The 21,404-nt window shown below is 45.0% G+C and overlaps 1 protein-coding gene across 2 annotated transcripts; it reads left to right on the plus strand.

Annotated features, from left to right (window-relative positions):
* Positions 1 to 874: 874 nt before the first annotated feature.
* On the plus strand, positions 875 to 20,799 carry IDH1 (isocitrate dehydrogenase (NADP(+)) 1). 2 transcript variants are annotated; one of them, XM_084778086.1, is made up of 10 exons: positions 875 to 998; positions 2,133 to 2,211; positions 3,500 to 3,637; positions 6,564 to 6,855; positions 9,100 to 9,205; positions 11,549 to 11,726; positions 12,933 to 13,084; positions 16,463 to 16,603; positions 17,675 to 17,837; positions 19,837 to 20,799. In XM_084778086.1, exons 3-10 carry the CDS (start codon positions 3,516 to 3,518, stop codon positions 19,925 to 19,927), a joined length of 1,245 nt encoding a protein of 414 aa, XP_084634212.1. In that variant the 5' UTR covers positions 875 to 998; positions 2,133 to 2,211; positions 3,500 to 3,515; the 3' UTR covers positions 19,928 to 20,799. The 2 variants fall into 2 exon arrangements, with proteins under 2 accessions (XP_084634212.1, XP_084634213.1); XM_084778087.1 differs by lacking the exon at positions 2,133 to 2,211 and having other exon boundaries at positions 898 to 998.
* Positions 20,800 to 21,404: the final 605 nt, after the last annotated feature.

Raw genomic sequence — 21,404 nt, forward strand, 5'->3', positions numbered from 1 at the left:
GGGAGGGAAGAATGGGAGGAGACAGGGGAAGGGCTAACAATCGAGATGTAATATGAATAAATTAATTTTAAAAAGTAATAAAAAAAACAAATGAATTTTGGAGCACTGAACCTTGAACAACCAAGGATCTATTGTCCTACAAGTCATAATATTCTTCTTTTCAAGACTAAGGAATGCAAGCAGAAAAATCTCTAGAAAGAGAGGAATATTTTTAACCCACTCTTACTTAGCATTCTAAGATCCTGTATCGCGTATCTCTAGTGCAGCTTGGTCGGAACCTAGAAAATAAACTTCATTGTCTTCCATGGCACATGCTGAGCGGGGCTTATTTATACTTAGCAACACTTGGGAACACAAATCTTTGGTAAGGGAGAAAATTATTGAGGTGATATGGAGGCCTGGCCAGCCTTTGCATGCTAGCAGCATCTATATTCCCCACGGCCACCACCCACCTTTGAAACCCACAAATGCACACTCTCCAAAAGGCACATTCCAGCCCTAGAAGTATCCTTGGAAACACCAGGAAGGGAACCTGCCGAAGATCCAATCTAGTCTCTTGTGCCTTTACTGAGAAGCAAGACACTCAGATCGGATTCTTCTATGGCTAAGAAGCCCAGAATCCTCGGCCTCAGCGCGTCCGGTAGACTGCCAGTAGATGGCAGTCCAGCTCGTCGGCCGCAGGGTGTTCCCGAGGAATCCCAGCGGCGTGGCAGCCCCACCCCCCACTCCCCCACCAGGAACACCCCCGACGCTGCATCCTAGATTTGATCTCCATCTACGGCCCCGCCCACCCCAGAGAGTCAGTGCCGGGCGAATGGCGTCTCCGAGGGGGCGGGGCTACAGGAGGTGGGCTGAGGGGGTGGGGCCTGGGAGGAGACAAAGCCGGGAAGTTAAAAAGCCTTGACCCTGCCCCTTGGGCGTCCGTGCAAAGGTTGTGGTGGATGCTGAGCCAGCTGGGGCCGGGTTGGGACAGCTTGTGTGCTCAAGGGTGTGAACCGGTGAGTAGCCGGGGCGCCTCGGGCTGCAAGCTGGCGCTCCCCACCCCCTCCCCACCCCTACAGGTGCCCCGGGGCTCGGAGCGGGCCGCCGCCGCCCCTCTCTGTTAGAAAATTCCAAAGAAGGCTGGAGTGTAGAGAAAAGGAAGAAAACTCCGGTCTTCGATATGCAGAGATGAATTGAGTGGCAAGGCCCTGGTGCAGCCAGAGTTTGGGTTTAGGGAAGGGAACTGGGGGTAGCGGAGGAGTGCAGCCTGCCTTTGCCTTTTGGTATAGAAGGGCGCTCCCGAGGGTGGGATCGTAAGATTTGGGCGGTGAGGGCGTTGCAAGCAGTGACAAGTGGCAGATCTGCACCCGCGGAGGAGAATTTAGCTGCGGGGAGGACGCACAGAACTCTTTTGAGTGTTGGGTGGGTAAGAGAAAGAAAATATGCAACCGCGGGGAACTGGTTGCCGAACGGGTGTAAGCCGGGAATTTAGGCGTGTACCGAGCACTCCTTCAGGGTTCAGGGGTGGGTCCTGCCTTGAGGCCGTTGAAGTGCTTATGAAGGTGTAAGTGAGGGAAGGGGTGAAGTGGGCGGGCCTCCAGCTTCAGTCTGGTGTGTTCGTTTAGCCACTTGGGGGCACCCCCGGGTTTGGGAGGAAGGCCGCCTTCCACCTTCCCCTTTGCCTGCTCCTGCTGCTCCAGCTGAGTCCTGGAGGAGGAGTTCTGCAGGCAGCTGGGTGGACCTGGTGTTAAAGGTCCTGGCACCGCTGAGAAAAGGGGTAGGCATGAGCCTCTGGAAGGAGGAACCGAGTCAGCTTCAGTTGCAGACCTTGCACAACGCCCACAGGGATATCTGTTGGTTCACAGTGTCAGCCGAGGTCGAGCAAACCAGAGACCCGCAAAAAGACGAGGAGCCAGGCACTCACCCTACCCTTCTGACCTTCATTTAGAAGGTTCCTGTGCAAATAAATAAACCGCCCTTTGCCCCTCCAGATACACGCACCACTGTACTTTAAACCAGATAAACTGGGCTGTCAGGCTAGTATTAAAACCAAGTAAATCCTCCTCCTGACGGGGGTATTTGTATGTTAAGACTTTCTATTCCTGGTTTTGTTTTGATTTAGGAGAGTTTTTTTTTTTAATTTAATTTAGGAGTAAATTGAAACTACAGTTGTTTGAGTCAGCAAAACTGAGAGGCTTTGTTGTCACTGGAAGTCCATTCACCGTCAAGGTGAGAATTAGCAATTTTGCTCTCCAACCTGATTTTATTAATGTGTTCACACTGTACACTGTAATTGGGTGTGGGTGCAAATGTAGATACTGCAAGAGAAGGAAGCAGGAACTTTCCAACCATATTCTGCAACTGCTTCCTCAGTGACCCTGAATGTTTTGCAGCTTGGACTAAGCCAGGAAAAAAAAAAAAAGGCTTAAGATAGAAGCTTGAGATTTATGGAAATAAGCACAGCAAAGGGCCTCTATTGTTTAAACTAGTCTATGCTGTTTGTTTTCTGGACTTGCACAGATTTGTCAGATTGGAATCCAGCTATGTAAATGAGCTGGTAACTCTGGGCTGGATCACACTTGCCCTCAAAAGTTGAAGTTGGGGAAAGTCAGAAAATATGCACCCACCGGGCACAGTGGTGCATGCCTATAATCCCAGCGCTCAGAAGACAGAGGCAGTTGGATCCCTGTGAGTTCGAGGCCAGCCTGGTCTACAAAGTGAATCCAGGACAGCCAGGGCTATTACAGACAGAAACCCTGTCTCGGAAAAACCAAAAAAGAAAAAAGGAAAATGTGAGACCCAAGGACGCAGGAAATCTAGGGGTGCCTCAAGCCCGCCCATCCCACGGAAATTAAATCCAGGAGAAAGGGAATAATAGCCACCACACAGCTTCAGTTCTTTAGTTAACAGATGCTTTAAAAATCAATAGATACAGCTAGGGGAATCTGACATATATCATTGGTGCCTTCTGAGATATAGGAAGATTATGGCAGAGTTCATATTCACCAAGAAGGAAATAATGAACCAAAACAAAAATTGTGGACATTCCAGTCATTGTGATCTTTTATTAGCTGTGTTTGCCACTGCAGAAAAATAGCCTAGTCATAACTGTTGTGTAATACCGTGGAGGACCGTGGCCATGAAAGTGTGGTATCGGAACTGAGATAAGTTTGCTGCTGTCTCTTTTCTTGTTTGCCTTGAAAGCATGGTCATGGTGAACTGGAATTAATTATGGGCTTTATGTTCTGCTATAAGTTAATCTTTAACTTGTATCTGATGGGTAGTATTGGCTCTGCTTTGTTGAGTTCTTCTAATTGAGTTCCAGAAACTTATCTGCTAAGTGTCTTACACAGAGAAGTTCTCAGTTCTGCTGGTAAATGTAATTGTGACAATATAAACTCTCTCTCTCTTTCTCTCTCTCTCTCTCTCTCTCTCTCTCTCTCATAGTCACCAAATTATTGATACTTCATTTCTACTTTATAACATGACAAAGCAATTATTTATTTATTTATTTTAGGGTTTTCGAAGTAAAAATGTCCAGAAAAATCCATGGCGGTTCTGTGGTGGAGATGCAAGGAGACGAAATGACACGAATCATTTGGGAATTGATTAAAGAAAAACTCATTCTTCCCTATGTGGAACTGGATCTGCATAGGTAAACCGATTGCTCTTCCATGTAGCTAGCAAACTCAGAAACATAATTATTTCAAAATGTACCTGACTTTTTTTTTTTAACATACATAATACTTGTATTTTGTGATTAGAGCTTTAAGGCTTTTGTTTGTTTGTTTGTTTTTGTTTGTTTTGGTAAAGGGTTAAAGTGGTCAAAGGCTGGCATGGTATAATGTTGAGCAATTTGTTTAAGGCAAAGTATTAATGTCTGTCTTTGCTTTGACCCGGAACAACTCTGTGCACATCCTGTTGCTTAGTTGTGTGCAGATATTTAGTTAAGTTATGTCATTAGCTACCTTTTGATTGTGTAAGCCTGAATCTACCCCACCCCCACCCCCACCTTCTACCCCGTGGGGCAGGGGGGTCCATGTTTTGTTTTCAGATTTTCTTTATGTTATGTGTATGAGTTTTTGGCCACATGGGTGTATGCATATGTGCAGCGTGCGTACCTGGGGCCAGCATCAGACTGCCTGATGTGCAGCTACAGGTGGTTGTGAGCCAGCACATGGGTGCTGCCTCCAAACCAGCCCAGGTCCTCTACAAGAGGAGCAAGCGCTCCTAACTGCTAAGCCACTTCCCTAGACCTTCTTTCGGGGTTTGGTTTGGTTATTGTTTTGTTTTGTGGTTTTTGAGACAAGGCCTCACCTGGTAGCCTTAGTCAGCCTGGGACTTAGGATATAGATAGGCCAAGCTGACCTGGGGCCCCATGCACCAGCTGAATAGCCAGAGGCTGTTAGTCTGGAGTCTCTCCCTCCCTTGCCTCCCTCCCTTCCTCCCTCCGTCCCCCTTACCCCTATGTGTTTGTGTGTTTCTGTCTGTCTGTTTGTGTACATGATTGTACATGTAGGCTGTAGAACAACCCTGGATATCTTTTTCGCCCCCACTGGCTTGGAACCCACCAAATAAACTGAGCTGACTGGCCAGCAAGCCCCAGGGATCCTCCTTGCTCAGAGATTACAAATGCATAATCATGTCTGGATTTTTTTTTTTTAATGACCAGTCCTTATTTTTTATTTTTATTTTATTTTGTCTTTGAACGTGGGTTCTGGGGATTGAACTCAGGTCCTTGTGCTTGCAGGACAAGCACTTTAGTGACTGAACTCTCCCTGGCCAGAAGAATCCTTGTGGCTCATGCTGGTAATCCCAGCCCTTGAAAGGTTGAGGCAAAAGGGTTGCTGTGAGTTCCAAGCTAGGCTGGAGGACAGTGTGAGGCCCTGTGCCTAGGAAGAAAAGGTATACTTGACTGTAGGCAATTTAAAACTCAAGCAGATTTTTAAATAGTTCCCCAGGTATTATGCTGATCTGGTTATTACGGTGGGGAAGGGATGTGGGATAGTAAGTTTTGTTTTTTGTTCTGTTTTATGTGTTTTTTCCCCCATTTTTGTGTGGTTTTTGTTTATTGAGACAGGGTTTCTCTGTATAACATTAGCTGTCTGAGAGCTCACTCTGTAAACCAGGCTGGCCTTAACTGGGATCCACCTGACTCTGCCTCCCAAGTGCTGGGATTAAAGATGTGCACCACTACCACCAGGCTCAGTTTTTCTTTTTCTTTTTTCTTTTTAATAGAGGCTACACAGTGGTCTAGGCCATTTTTTTTTCCTTTCTCCTGTAAATATTAAAACAAGGCGGGGTGGGGTTGGAGGAGCTACTCATCTGTTGGTCGATTCTCCTATAACGTGAAAATATTGTCCACATTTCCTGAGGAGTCGGGATTGGATATCTGTGATAAGAAAGTAGATGGGTGTGTTAAGTGTGTATGAGTCATCTAAAGCCAAAGGAGATAATATTTTTGTTTCGAAACACAAAGTGACTATCTGTTTGCGCCAGTGGTTAGAATAACTCAGGAAAGGAAGATACAAACACTGAAACCACTTAAACTGGGTTTGAGAGCTGAAACTTTTCTCTAAGGCCATGAAAAACAAAACAAATCACTTAATAAATTTACTCACCTTGTAGACCAGGCTGGCCTCGAACTCACAATAATCTGCCTGCCTCTGCCTGGTTTTGGCTTTTTCAGGACAGGGTTTTTTCTGTGTATCCCTGGCTGTTCTGGAACTCAGTCTGTAGATCAGGTTGGCCCCAAACTTAGAGAACCCCCCCCCCCACCGCCTCTCTACTGCCCAAGTGCTGAGTTAAAGGCTTGTACCATCACGCCCCAGCTTGTATCACTTTCAATAAACCATTACATACTTAAGCTTTATGGTTATTTCCTATGCTCCGTGGCCAGCCAGCATTCATTGCTCTGTGTATGGTCTGCACTGTGGGAGCTGGTGCTAAATACAGTGCGTACAAGATGGCTGGTAGATCCCATTGCTTATCCAATAAACTGCAGGCTTGTTTCCAAGACAAAGAGACTTACCCAAGAAGCAGGGGAAGGTTCACTGTGTGACTAACTGGCTTATACAAAGGCGTCCTTAGCTCCTTTGGCACTGATCATGTAGAGCTACTAACCTTCCCACCACTTGAGTGCCAGAGACACAAAGCAGGCCTTTCATCCTTTCACCTCTCCACCTCTTTATTTATAAAGTATAAAACTTACTCTGGAAAAACAAAGTTGTACTTGGCTTTAATTTATATGCTAGTTATTTGGAGGGAAACCAGGCCAAAGGGTTGTCTGTGTGCCATTGCTGCCTTCAGCAGAAGGCAGTTTGTCAGAGTGGAGCGGTTTCCTGATAGATAACTTCCCACTGCAGTTCAGACACAGCCGCCTAGTGTGTCTTCGCTTCTTTTTTTTTTTTTTTTTTTGTAGGCAGGCACTCATCTTTTTATAGGGTATATTGATGCTAAAACTTGACATACTTAGATATGTCTGGAGTCTTCACTTTGGTCCTGTAAGCTCTGCATGCATGTTGCAGCCTGTCAGTTTGTCTACACTGTTGCACTGACAATCTCTCCCTCCCTTCTCCAAGCTATGACTTAGGCATTGAGAACCGTGATGCCACCAATGACCAGGTCACTAAGGATGCTGCAGAGGCTATAAAGAAATACAACGTTGGCGTCAAGTGTGCCACTATCACCCCCGATGAGAAGAGGGTTGAGGAGTTCAAGTTGAAACAAATGTGGAAATCTCCAAACGGCACCATCCGAAACATTCTGGGTGGCACTGTCTTCAGAGAAGCTATTATCTGCAAAAATATCCCCAGGCTGGTGACAGGCTGGGTGAAACCCATCATCATTGGTCGTCATGCTTATGGGGACCAAGTAAGTCACTTGACCATATTTTCATTTTATTTTTCATAGATCTTTAGTCCACTTTCTATGTTTTGTTCTTTAGGTGCCTATGCCCTTAAGAGAGGTCCAACACAGATTATGCATAAACTGTACATTTACATGTGTTTAGCAAAGGGCAAAGATACAGATAAACTTTCAAATAAGCTCCCAGTGTAACACATTTTCCCCAAACATAGCTTATCTTTTTGTTAAATTATTCCATATGAGGGCTTAAGAGATGGCTCAGAGGTTAAGAGCACTGGCTGCTCTTCCAGAGGTCTTGCGTTCAATTCCCAGCAATCACATGGTGGCTCACAAACCATCTGTAATGTGATCTGATGCCCTCTTCTGGTGTGCAGGTATACATGCAGGCAGAGCACTGTATACATAATAAATCTTTTTAAAAAGTTATTCTATATGATACTGCCAGTTTTTGCACTGTTAAAACTATAGACTCAAATCAGTAGTTTTCTTTTTTGTTGTTGTTTTTTGTTTTTTGAGACAGGGTTTCTCTGTGTAGCCTTGGCTGTCTTGGAACTCACTATGTAAACCAGGCTGGCCTCGAACTCACAGAGATCCTCCTGCCTCTGCCTCCCAAGTGCTGGGATTAAAGGCGTGCACCATCATGCCCGGCCAGATTGGTAGTTTTCAATGCTCACTGCACAGAGGGACCCTTTCATGAGATTTGCTGTTGGCAGTAATGGTGATGGTTTTATTGCATTGCTGCTTTGATTTGTTTTGAGTTTTTGCTGGTTTGTTTTTGTTTCTTTGTTTCACTTCTGAAATTTGAATCCCATCCTAGAGCAGGTGAAACTTGAATTTTATGAAGTAGTTGAAATCAGTCTGATGAACGCATTCTATGTTGATTTGAAAACAAATGTCCCTTCTGTGCTTGCACAGATAGTCTCATTGGTGAACTGAGCAGAAAAGCTGTCAATGGCACAAACTCCAAAGTCTGTTGAAACCGAAGTTCAGGTTTTAATTGAAAGTAGCTTACGTATCAACACGAACCTTAAACAAAACCAGAGCCCTGTACTGCTAACACCTAAAGGCTTCTATGGAGTCAACCCTGAAAACTGTGGCCACAGCAGATGTCTGGGTCCCTGAGACAGGGTCACCGGCTTGGTCCTTGACGGGTCACGTGGCTTTTGTTTCACACTGTGGCTCAGGAGCGCTCTTCATCCTGGCCAGCCCCTCAGAGATGTCTCCCAGATCCCTGAGTAAGGATTCCAAATGACAGAAGTACAGATTCCCCACTCATTAGCCCTGCCCTTCTTAGCATACTGCCTATTCAGGATTTTTTGTTTGTTTGTTTGTCTGTCCTTTTTGTTGCTTAATTTTTGTGGTATCGGTCATTTGAAGAATAGGTTATCTTTTTTTATCTTTATTTATTTATTTTTTTGGAAGCAGCATGTTGACTCACTGTTTACAGTTCATAGATCTGTACAAAGTGTTTCAGGCCACATGAGGGATTTTTCTTTTTAACGCAGTTAGTTTACGTGGGAAGGTCCTTCCTGCACATGGGGGGAGGGGCAGGGGGCACTATTTCCCACGCTGGGCCTTGGGTTGAATGAAAGAGAGCAAGCTGAGCAGAAGCGTGCGCGCATTCGCTGCTCTCCATTCCTGGCCATGGCTGTGATGTGGCCAGCATCCTCTGCTTCTTCAGCTGTGATTTCCCCTCTGTGGTGACTGTCATTTGGAACTGAGCTGAAATGAACCTCCTACCCCCCCCCCCCCACACACACAACCTGCTTCACAGCAGCAGCAACAAAGCTAAAGGCAGAACTTTATGTTATTCTCGACCCTTTCTGAATTGATGCTCATAAGACGGCCGTATATACAGTGGGCTCCTGATGAAAAAATACTCATCTTCAGCATGTGCTCTTACCAACTAGTAGAGCTCCCTAGAAGTGGGCCCCTTCCAACCCCATCTTTTAAAACCAAAGAGCCTCAAGTTACACTACTGGTGTTTGGCTCGATATTCTTTCTTTCTTTTTTTTTTTTTTCCTTAAAATTTCTGGCAGAGTACGTTTCCCTTTTTTTTTTTCCTCCCCTGAAACATGGTCTCTCTGTGTAGCCTTGGCTGTCCTGGACTTGCTTTGTATAGACCAGGCTAGCCTCAAACTCACAGTGATCCACCTGCCTCTGCCTCCCAAGTGCTGGGATTAAAGGCATGTACCACCATGCCCGGCTCGGAGTACATTTCCTAATGGGTCTTCCTTCCCCTCTTCACAGTACAGAGCAACTGATTTTGTTGTTCCTGGGCCTGGAAAAGTAGAGATAACCTACACACCAAAAGATGGAAGTCAAAAGGTGACATACGTGGTGCATAACTTTGAAGGTATGTGCAGTCCATCTCAGCGGCATTTCATTTCAGCAGATGCCTTAGGCACCCCTGTTACCATTTTTTAAAAACCTAGTTATGGCCAGGTGGTGGTGGCACATGCCTTTAATCCCAGCACCCAGGAAGCAGAGACAGGCAGATCTCTGTGAATTTGAGGACAGTCTGGTCTACAAAGAGAGTTCCAGGACAGCCAAGGCTACACAGAGAAACCTTATCTCTGGGCTGGAGAGATGGGTCGGAAGTTAAGAGCACTGGCTGTTCTTCTGAAGGTCCTGAGTTCAATTCCCAGCAACCACATGGCAGCTCAGAACCATCTATAATGTGGCCTGATGACCCCTTCTGGCCTGCTGGCTCACATGCAGGTAGAATACTGTATAAGTAAGTAAATCATTAAAAAAAGAAAGAAAGAAAGAAAGGAAAGAAGGAAGGAAGAAAAGAAACCTTATCTCCAAAACTGTGGGGGGCAGGAAACCTAGTTGTGCAACTGCATAAAAGATAACCTGACTCAACAACATTTCTGAGGAACATCTAAGTCTAAAATAAGAAAGTGATTAGGCTGGTCGTGGTGGCGCACACCTTTAATCCCAGCACTGGGAGGCAGAGGCAGGCGGATCTCTATGACTTTGAGGCCAGCTTGGTCTACAATGCTAGTCCAGGACAGCCAAGGCTACACAGAGAAACCCTGTCTGGAAAAAAAAGAAAGAAAGAAAGAAAGGAAGGAAGGAAGAAAGAGATTGGTTCCATGTTTTCCCATGGCACCAATAGAGTCACCTACCTGCTCAGGTGAAAATGCAAAGAGACAAAGACAAGGATGTAAGTATGCATTTGTCTTGGGGACGGGTGTCAGCCATCTGTTGTTTGTGAATTGTATAAATTAAGTGTTCAAAAGGCAGATCTCCTGTCCTCTGTCCTTGTTCTGTTAGGCTATTTAGAATTCATTTCATTATTTGCTAAAATTTTCATTTTGTCTTTTTGGGAATCTGCTGGGAGAGCAAAACATTAAACACACACATACACACACACACACACACACACACACACACACACACACACACACACCTGCCCTGGCTTAGTAGGGCTGGAGGTATGGCTCATTGGTAGAACACTTGCCTAACATGTGGGGTCTTGGGTCCCATCACAAAACAAAAACATCAAAAAACAGCCTTCTAAACATTTTCAAGCCAGGTGTGGTGGCGCACACCTTTAATCCCAGCACTTGGGAGGCAGAGGCAGAGGCAGGTGGATCGCTGTGAGTTCGAGGCCAACCTGGTCTACAAAGTTAGTACAGGACAGCCAAGGCTACACAGAGAAACCCTGTCTTGAAAAAACAAAAACAAAACAAAACAAAAAACATTTTCAAGTCTCTTTTGGAATTGTGAGCTAAAAGTAAGGCCAAAAAAAAAAAAAAAAAAAAAAAGCATTCAGGGATAGAAATGGTTTTGTGGGTAAAGCATTTGCCACACAAATTTTAGGTCCAGAGTTTGCATCACCAGAGCTTACGTAAAAGCTAAGCGCTGTTGTAGGGCTGTAATTCTGGTGCTTTAGAACAAGAGAGCCCCTGGCAGTTACAAGCTGTCTATCCTGGCCCACACAGCCATTAGCAACTGGAGACCGTGCTGTCAACAAGGTGGAAAACCAACCAACACCTGAAGTTGTCCTGACCTCCACACCCTGTGACATGAATGTGCATGTGCATACAGTCACATATACATACACATCATGCACACATATACACATTTACCTTAAAGGTTCATTAGGGGAAACTCTGCCCCAAAATCAAAGCACTCACACAAACAGGGAACCCGGGCCTCTATAGCTTTTGGTTTCCTTGCCTCCTCCAAGCAGTATTGGTTTAATAGAACCTAGTTCTTCGGGTTTTAGCGTTATTCACGTTCTATGCCAAGTTACCCTGGGGCCTTGGCATGGATTCAGGTTCTGACTTTTAGTAATAACAAAGGTCAATTAATAGGAGTTGTGAAACACCAGTGATTACACGGACTGTAATTATATACACCAATTACCATAGTTGTGCTCAGTATCCCCCAGGAAATTAGAAAAATTTACCCAGTAGTTAAAATGCAAGCCTTTCCTCCTTACTGAGGAGTACAGATATAGGGTCTCTCTGTGTAGCCTTCCCTGTCCTGGACTCACTTTGTAGACCAGACTGGCCTCAACCTCACAGAGGTCCATGTGCCTCTGCCTCCCGAGTGCCGGGATTAAAGGCATGCGCCACCACGCCTGGCTAGGTTTGAAGTTCCTTGTACATAGTTTTTACCTTTGCTACAAACAGCAGCATCCTTACCTCTCTCCTCTTTGTTCTTGATGGCTTCCCCTGCACAGAAGGCGGTGGTGTCGCCATGGGCATGTACAACCAGGACAAGTCAATTGAAGATTTTGCACACAGCTCCTTCCAAATGGCTCTGTCCAAGGGCTGGCCTTTGTACCTGAGCACCAAGAACACCATCCTGAAGAAGTACGACGGGCGCTTCAAAGACATCTTTCAGGAGATCTATGACAAGTAAATACAGCGCGTTTGTTCCCTTTCCTGTTTCCAAGTAAGCTGGCATCTAGGGCATAACCCCTGGGACGAACTGAGTGTGCGACATCACCAACCCTTACTTTAGGTAATGGCAGAGCTGAGGTTTAGTAGGAATGAAAGGAAAGTACCTTTAAATGCACTTAGAAGGTAAATGTGTGTTTTGGTTTTTTTGTTTGTTTGTTTTAGTTTTTCGAGACAGGGTTTCTCTGTATAGCCTTGGCTCTCCTGGACCTGCTTTGTAGACCCCGCTGGCCTCATAGCGATCTTCCTGCCTCTGCCTCCCTATGTGCTGGGATTAAAGGCATGTACCACCACACCCAGCCTGGTAAATGTGTTTTTAAATAAGGGCCACATATTTTTTTTGGTAAGGGCAGGATTGTTTAGTGTTTGAATAAAGTAAACAGTTTATGTTATAATGTAATGGTGTTTCAAAAGTGTGAGTTTCTGAGGCAGGCCCAATTTATTTCTTTCTAAAGGTCTTTGCTAGGATTGAAAGGTCTGTTTTAACCTGCCATTTGCCTTAGTGTGTAACAGTTTTCATCCCAGCCACACATGAGGCCTTCGTGTGTCAGTTCGTAAGGTGACCTCCCTGTTAGGGCAAGTGTTCAGGCAGGGGCTTAGAAATTAGATGACACAGCCAGGCGTTAATCCCAGCACTGGGGAGGCAGAGCTAGGCAGATCTCTGTGAGTTCGAGACCATCCTAGTCTACAAAGAGAGTTTCAGGACAGCTAGGGCTATTACACAGAGAAACCCTGTCTAAAAACACTGAAAGAAAAAGAAAGAAAGAAAGGAAGGAAGAAAGAAAGAAATTAGATGACAGATCTTTGAAGGAGTGAGATTCCTCTTCATACAGCCCATCTGTGCACTATTATATTCTTTAAATAAGTTGAATTGCAGAATCTGATCATTATATTTTAATTGGTAGGAAGTAAAGAAGCACACAAGAGAATCTGTTTTTCTCCCCTCATTCTTAGACCTTCATAAGAGACAACGTTGTTCTTAGGGATGGCCAGTTTGAGGGTTTAGTGTCTAAATATGATTGAGTAGGAATCTTAAGCACACGTGTGTCAGTCCCATGTTTGTGCTATATCTACAAAAATAATGTTTCCTGTCCCTTTGGGGAGTTGCAGAAGGTATCCCTAACTAATTCTGTTTAATTCTTGCTTTCTCTTTGTTTGTTATAGGCAATACAAATCCCAGTTTGAAGCACAGAAGATCTGGTACGAGCACAGGCTCATTGATGACATGGTGGCCCAGGCCATGAAGTCAGAAGGAGGCTTCATCTGGGCCTGTAAAAACTATGATGGCGATGTGCAGTCAGACTCCGTTGCCCAAGGTAAACAGCCAGAGGACCACGGAGAGGAGGCACATGACTGCTGGCAGTGAGGTCATTCCACAGGGTTCTCAGGTGTGAGAAGGGAATGTCTTAATCCTTCAGTGTCGAATGATGAAATGTTAGCAGCGCAAGGAGGCCTGAGGCACACTTAGGTGCTAGGTGCAACAGGCTCCTCCTGGGAACGTGGCTTTATTTAAGGTCACACAGGAAGTCTCTAAGTGATCTGACAGCCCTGGCTCCAGCCTTAGGATGGAAACGCATCTCAGACTTTTACCCCACTTGAAGTTCCTTTTCTTTCTTTTCTTTTCTTTTCAGTTTTTCAAGACAGGGTTTCTATGTGTGTAGCCCTGGCTGTCCTGGACTCCCTTTGTAGACCAGGCTGGCCTCGAACTCACAGAGATCTGCCTGCCTCTGCCTCCCCCACTTGAAGTTTCAAAGCTGCCGGTGGGTAGCTAATGCCATGTCTAAACACTCAATTTCCCTATCCTCATATCTCATAATGAGAATGTGAAAAGGAGCCAGGTGTTGTGGTAAACATCCTTAATCCCAGGAGGCAGAAGTAGGTGAGTTTCTTAGAGTTCCAAGGTCAGAGTGGTCTACGTAATGAGTTCAAGGACAGCTGGGAATACGTAGAGAGGCTCTGTCTCAAACAAACAAACAAACAAAAATGTAGAGAGAAAACCAAGAAAAAGAAGTAAAGTGGGGGACTCTAGCACTGAGGGTGGCATATCCAAGGGGCCATTCATCTGGCAAGGAGTCCTAACTACGGTGCTGTACCAGCTGGAAGGCTGTCCTAGTGCCCTATGAAACAAATGCTCTTCGACGTTTAGCTTCTAACACAAAGGAAGTGAGCATAGCCCAACGCTGTTCAGAGATTCCAGGAAGCAGGGTGGCTGTGCCCGGTGCTAGGGTCGCATAAATCCACAGCCACTCCTGACTTCCTAGGCACCAGACTGCTTGTCGGTTTCAAGTTTGCACCAGGGAACTCCGTGAACCTGACTCTCCCCCACATGAATGTTTGTGTTAGCTTCAGTCATGTTTACTTTTCCCCCGGGAGGTACTGCTTTTGCTCTTGTGAAAGCTGAGTATCTCTAATCCGTTTGAAAATCAGAAGAGCAGCCCAACGGAAGATAATGTTAGCATCAGACTTACGGGTTACACAACTTTCTGTCCCCTCGTGTCTCTCTAAAATCTCAAACACTTATGCGGAGTGGACAGAGGAAGGAATAGGCCTTTGCAGTGTCTTTACTGTAGATAAGGGAAACCCTTTCTTGTTTGTCATCAGAGTTCTTGTGAAAGATGCACAAAGCCATCCTACGAACTTGTATGTGCTGGCAAGTGCTGTAGTGGAGCTAAATCTCCACATCCATTGTTTTTAACTGTCCCGTCATCATAGGAAGGAAGTATCTAAAGCAATATTTCAATTTCCTAAGTGCGATAAGCTCTGATAGCAGAACTACCCTAGGCCCTTTGTTTGCCTAGTGCCTGTAAGTCACGTGACTCCAGAGAACCAATCAGATTACAGTGCACCGAAGCTGGCTTCCCACTCCTTGAAGAGGTACAAGCTGCAGTGTGCTCTCAGCCTTTTCTTTATGTACTCAGCTTGACAGTGGCATCAGCTGGTGTCTTAGTAGAGATGTTGGGAAGAGCCTGAAGCCACCGAGTTGGTAGAGCTCAGGGCGCACCCACAGTGAGATGGGTGCTTCTCACCAACCGCTGCATTTGAAGCCTTGGGGCTACGAAAGGACCGGAGGGACCCACTGCTCCCACACAGAGGCATCTTTCCTTTTTAAATTCTTTACCTATGCTTACCAATTTCAACATAGGAGTTGCTCTTAGATCAATGTGAAGAGATTTAGATTGGTGCAGATAGGCAGGAGGAGGAGGCGGCTCAATTCCTCAGGAGCATGCGCAGTACCTGTTGCCAGGTGACTGATGAGCTCTCGGGATCACGTCCTTGGTGTTTAGGGGTCCCTCGCTTTATTCCTTAGTGGAACCTTGGTTCTCTTTTTACATTCTCACCATGAGATACGACGCTAGGGAAACTGAGGGATTTTCAATTTTGATGTGAATTATTTTGTTTTGTTTTCTTTTAAATACCTACCAAATGCATGAGATAACAACGTAAAGAGGGGGATAGATTGGCTTCGCTCAAGCCAAGGCTGACCTACACAACATGGGCTGGTAAAATAGCTGAACAGGAAATGGCATCTACCACCAAGCCTGGTGATTAGAGTTCAGTTCCCAGAATTCACATAGTGGAAGGAGAAACGTGACCCTCAAAAGCTGTCCTCTGGCAGCCACACGTATATATTTGTGTATGCGCACACATGTACACACACACCCAAATAAATAATTTTTAAAAGTTGAATAGGACTAAAAAGTAAAATAAAAAAATCTTCTTGAAGTCCGACCAAATTTTTTAAAAACGTAGCTTGCTTATAACCTTTTTTGTTTGTTTCTTTGTTTGGTTTTGGTTTTTTGAAACAAGGTTTTTCTGTGTAATAGCCCTGGCTATCCTAGGCTGGCTTTGTAGACTAGGCTAGCCTCGAAACTCACAGAGATCCACCTGCCTCTGCCTCCTGAGTTCTGGGATTAAAGGCTTGTGCCACCACACCCAACTCTATAATCTTTTATTCTAAATTTATATTATCAGCTTCGTTAGGTGGTCATGGGAGAATAAAGGAAGTGAAGGAGGTGCTTTATAATCCAGTAGAAAATATGTGAAGAGAAAAGGCAGTTGCATGGGCTTAAAAGTTGGAGTAAGGATCTCTGAATAGGGAACTGCAGAAAAGAGGTGTTTTGTCAGGGTGTTGAGAGCAACGGAAAACAGAGGGCTGCCCCTGCCTCCAGCCAGCCTGCTTTTAATCTGCCTTTTCTTGCCATCCTGCTGAGGATGAGCCACATGAGGGCGGTAGACAACCCACTTCCATTCTCCAGAAGAAAAGAACATGCTGTGCGCCTGAGAACAATTAGGAAGTTCTTTTCTTAGGGATATAAGTATGCAACCACGCATCCATGATCACATGTGTCCCTCTAATGCCACAGCAACTCAGTGAAGTAAGTGCTTTATTAATCCAATTTCATAGGCAGGAAAACTGAGTCATGGGAACCATGGAGCTGCGGAAGCAGGATGTCACATAAGCCCCATCACAGAGCAGATGCTTCTGAGAGAACAAAGTAGCCTTTCCAGGCAGTTGGCCTCAGACTTGAAGCTGGGAATCCTGCTTTCTGAAGGGCAGAAGCGTTAGTGATGACTGTATGCACTTGTGTTTACCTAGTCCATCCTACACTGTCTACATCAGGTCCCTTACTGTCATCTCTAGATCACTGCTGTCCATGCAGTTGGACCCAACACTCATGCTCTACCACTTACAGGTTATGGCTCCCTTGGCATGATGACCAGTGTGCTCATTTGTCCAGATGGGAAGACGGTAGAAGCAGAGGCTGCCCATGGCACCGTCACACGCCACTACCGCATGTACCAGAAAGGACAGGAGACGTCCACCAACCCCATTGGTAAGATGGTATCTGCTTCACTGACTTCCAGCCCGGGAGCTAGTCAAAGGCGATCTCAGAGGAACTGAGACACCTGCCTTTGCTACTCACGGACTCCCATGCAGTGTCATCGCCAAGTTGCTGCTGGCTCATTAGTGCTAGGAGTGGTGGTTTGTTTTTCATTTGTTCTACTGTGTTTTATTTGGAAGGTGGGTGGTGAGACAAGGTATCATTATGTACCTCAGGCTAGCCTAAAACTTTTATATGTAGCATAGGCTACCCTTGAACTTGTAACAATTCACCTGTCTCTCCTTCCCAAGTGCTGGGGTCATGAGTGTGTGCCACCTTTCTCAGCTCTTAGAAGCTATTTTAAGGTCCTTAAAATGCACAAGATGTGTCTTTTTGGTTTTTCAAGACAGGGTTTCTCTGTGTTGCCTTGACTGTCCTGGACTTTGTAGATCAGGCTGGTCTCGAACTCACAGAGATCCACCTGCCTCTGCTTCCCAAGTGCTGGGATTAAAGACATGTGTCACCACGCTTGGTACAAGATGAAACTTCTAATTTTTTTGGAGAATAGATGGTATAGAGAGGAGTGTTTTCAAAAGCATTTTTCTTTACACCTGGAACAATGAAGTGTCATGCCAAATGGGTAAATCTCACTCTCTCTCTCTCTCCCTCTCTCTCTCTCTGAGACAGGGTTTCTCTATATAGCCTTTGCTGTACTAGATTTACTTTGTAGACCAGGCTGGCCTCTAACTCACTGAGATCTGCCTGCCTCTGCCTCCCGAGTGCTGGGATTAGAGGCATGCACCACCACACCTGGCTGGTAAATCTTTCCTTTTTTTTTTTTAAGTTAAAATTTAATTTTATTAATTTATTCAGATCACAACTCAATTGCTATTGGTAAATCTTTCTTAACAGGGCTTCAGATAAAATATTTTCAACCATCCTAAAACTCATCCCTAATTCACAGCACGGAAGGATGCCCACCACCTAAACAAAAACCTCCCCCTGTCTCTACAAAGAGTAAAGTGCTTGGAATCCCCATGTCTGGAGTGACAAAAATGGTGACCGTGTGTTTCCTTTCCTTAGCTTCCATTTTTGCTTGGTCCCGAGGCTTGGCCCACAGGGCAAAGCTTGATAACAACACTGAGCTCGGCTTCTTTGCAAAGGCTTTGGAAGACGTCTGCATTGAGACCATTGAGGCTGGCTTTATGACTAAGGACTTAGCTGCCTGCATTAAAGGCTTACCCAAGTAAGTGTGAGCTGCCCTGCACTCTGCGGTCAAACCACCCTGGTCTGGAATTATGTGAGCTGTTCCTCACCTCTAGGGTTGGCACACAATGCCTATGTGTTGTCTGGTAGCTGGCAGAGCCCCTACTCAGCTCTGCAATGTATAGTCTTTCCATAGCCACTTGCTTTTTTATATTAGTCACTGTAGCAGGAGCGTGGTGGTCATAGAACGTACATATAGAAATGCATGGGTACGGTGGCATGCCAGTCAAACTCTGGTAGATTTGGTTCTATAGGTTGGGCTATAATTTGCTGGTGTCTGATCTAGTAGACAGTTGTTAAAATGAAAGGGTCCCAATTGACTAAAATAAATGAGAAGGCTCAGTGCTTAAGAATACCTACTGCTGGAGAGATGGCTCAGAGGTTAAGAGCCCTGACTGCTCCTCCAAAGGTCCTGAGTTCAATTCCCAGCAACCACATGGTGGCTCACAGCCATCTATAATGTGATCTGATGCCTTCCTCTGGCCTACAGGTGTACATGCAGACATAGCACTGTATATATAATAAGAAAGAAAGGAAGAAAAGAAAAGAAAAGAAAGAAAGAAAACAATACCTACTGCTCCTGCAGAGAACAAGAGTGGGGTTCCCAGCACCCAGGCTGGGTTGTTTACAAGTGCCTATAAGTGCAGCTCCAGGGGTTCCAACACAGGACCTACATTAATGTGTGTGCATGTACACACACACACACACACACACACAACTTAAAAATAATAAAAATAAATCTTTAGAAGAGAATAGACAATGAGAGGAACTTGGGGACCAGATCATTCCACCCTTTGTTTTCTTTACCTTCCCAAGAAGTAAACAGCCTGAGTATAAATATAAGTAAGCCGGATGGCAGTCCCTTCCTGAAGTAACCGCAACCACTAGTCTACTGTCCCTGTGGCTACCGGGTTTCTCTGAGGACCTGGGAGCCAGTGTCTTCTCTAGATGAGCTGTCAATCAGACATCTCATCCCAAGAAGTTCTTAAGTCAGGCCTGAGCTGGGCGTGGTAGCACATGCTTTTAATTCCAGCACTTGTGAGGCAGAGACAGGCCAGCCTGGGCTACAGAGGGGGTTCCAGGACAACCAAGGCTACACAGAAAAACCCTATCTCAGGGGGAAAAAAGTCACCCCTGAAACCATATACACACGGATTCATCAGATTGTATTTGTATAATTGTGCATGTATATACATATGTGCAGCAACCATAATTGGGGAATAAAATAAAGCCATCAATTAGAGAGTGGAGGGGCATGGAAGAGCTGGGGTGAGAGGATTGAAGGAAGGGAGCAAAGTGATATAATTATATTTCAATTAGAAATGTATAGAAGCTGGTGGATCTCTGTAAGTTCGAGGCCAGCCTGGTCTACAAAGTGAGTCCAGGACAGTAAAGGCTACACAGAGAGACCCTGTCTCAAAAAACCAAAAAAAAAAAAAAAAAAAGAATGCTGAAGAGTGTACAGGAATGTGGGACGGGTGTACCCTGAATGGGTTTTGTTGTTTCTAAGAATAAAAAATAAGAAGTGGATGGTTTCAGTCACATTAGCCTTAACCTGAGCTGAAGCTCCTAGTAGTTCAAAGTTACACAGCTTGTAGCCTTCTGTGAATGTATGCACAGAGCCACTGCCGGCTGCCCTGAGTGCAGTCAGCCCCAGGAACCTCAGTCATTGCCCGCAGATTTGTAGTTTCTTTTTTTGTGGGGGGGAGGGGAGAGGTTCAAGACAGGGCCTCTCTGTGTAGCCTTGGCTATCCTGGACTCGCTTTGTAGACCAGGCTGGCCTCAAACTCACAGCGATCCGCCTGCCTCTGCCTCCTGAGTGCTGGGATTAAAGGTGTGCGCCACCACGCCCAGCAATTTGTAGATTCTTAACATTCATGATTTTCTTCTGAAACTGTGAGTAGCATTGCTATGTTTTTAGTTACCTCCTACCATATCAGAGAAGAAACTAAATTTCCTTTCTTTCCCTTTCCTACCAGTGTACAACGTTCTGACTACTTGAATACATTCGAATTCATGGACAAACTTGGAGAAAACTTGAAGACCAAACTGGCTCAGGCCAAACTTTAAAGTCAAACCTGGGCTTAGGACAAGTCTTTGTGGTAACTAGGTCCATAGGTTTACATTTTTTTTTTTTTTCAAAATAACACTCAAGGATTAAAAACAAAAATTATTTTGTAATTTGTTTAGAAGACAAAGTTGAACTTTTCTATACGTTTACAGCCTTTTTCTTTTTCATACAGTTATCAATCGCCACCTTAATGAACGTGGCAGGGAAATTTTTTGTTTGTGATCTTGTTTTCTTTTTTTTTTCCTAATTGTATTTTATTGTGTATAACAGTCTAGACATTACATTAGTACCCGTTTGCACAACTGTCACTTTTTCTCTTGCTCTAATATAATTGACCAAAATCAGAAGTTCTCCAAGGGTAAACAGTAGCTACAGTATGGTTTCCATATAAGGGTGAAAAAGAAGCTCACTCACTTCCACTGTTGTGGGTGAGTGTGAGCACTAGGACCTTTTGTGTGCAGATGTTGCACCATGCAAGCAGGGAGCTACATGGTGAGCACTTACAAGACTGAAACAAATAAAATGTGTGGTTACAGTGTGTGGCAGCCATTTTGTTAAGGGCATCTGCGTGTCCTATATGCTAAATGTATTTTAAGGCCACTGGAGAACTCCACATCTAAACTACATACATCCTGGAGGCTTATCCTCTCTGATTTCTCTTCTCCCGTACCCTCCCCTAAAAACTGTCCTACCCTGAGTAACACACTTCATCCATGTGAAACAAGGGAGGCTGCACCTTTCTTGCCTCTGTGCTAGCCTGTTGCATTTCCTTTATATAAATGTGAGTTTTCAGAAGTTGAATTTAAACACTATTCCAGTCCAGTCCTTCTAAACTGTTCATTTTAATTAAAATTAAGTACTAATGATCTTCTTCAAAGTGTTTATTTATTACATGTTCTTATTATTTGTAGTTTATCCGTTTTCCTATCACTGTGATAAGATACCTTGACAAAAGCAATATAAAGGAGAAAGGGTTGGCTTGGGCTTACGGTTGAAGGTACAGTCAGTCCCGTTATGGCAGGGAAGTCAAGGGAGCAGGTGCTTGAAGCCGCTGGGTGTATGTTAGTGCTCAGCACGCTTCCTCTATGTCACATAGTCCAGGACCCCCTGCCCGGCAATGCAGCCATCCACAACTAAGATGGGTCTTCCTGTAGCATCTAACAGAAATCAAGATCATCCCGTACACGCATGCGCCGAGGCCATGCCCCAGGTGGTTGTAGGCTCTGTCAACACTAACCTTCACAAACACTAGATTATAACCTCAGCCATAGGAGTTTCATTTCATTTCTTTTCTCAAGAAATCTACTGTGTGTGGAGCAGTAGTGACATATGCCTTTTTTTTTTTTTTTTTTTTTTTTTGGTTTTTTGAGACAGGGTTTCTCTGTGTAGCCTTGACTGCCCTGGACTCACTTTGTAGTCCAGGCTGGCCTCGAACTCACAGCGATCCGCCTGCCTCTGCCTCTCAAGTGCTGGGAT

The sequence above is a fragment of the Acomys minous genome, assembly GCF_964271855.1.
Source record: "Acomys minous genome assembly, chromosome: 4".
Lineage (NCBI taxonomy): Eukaryota > Metazoa > Chordata > Mammalia > Rodentia > Muridae > Acomys > Acomys minous.

Bases quoted from the DNA above. Each gene is read 5' to 3' on its own strand.
- IDH1 (XM_084778086.1), top strand. From the start codon at position 3,516: ATGTCCAGAAAAATCCATGGCGGTTCTGTGGTGGAGATGCAAGGAGAC. The intron at 6,856-9,099 runs GTAAGTCACTTG...CCCTCTTCACAG, and splicing joins GTCATGCTTATGGGGACCAA to TACAGAGCAACTGATTTTGT. The intron at 11,727-12,932 runs GTAAATACAGCG...TGTTTGTTATAG, and splicing joins TTTCAGGAGATCTATGACAA to GCAATACAAATCCCAGTTTG.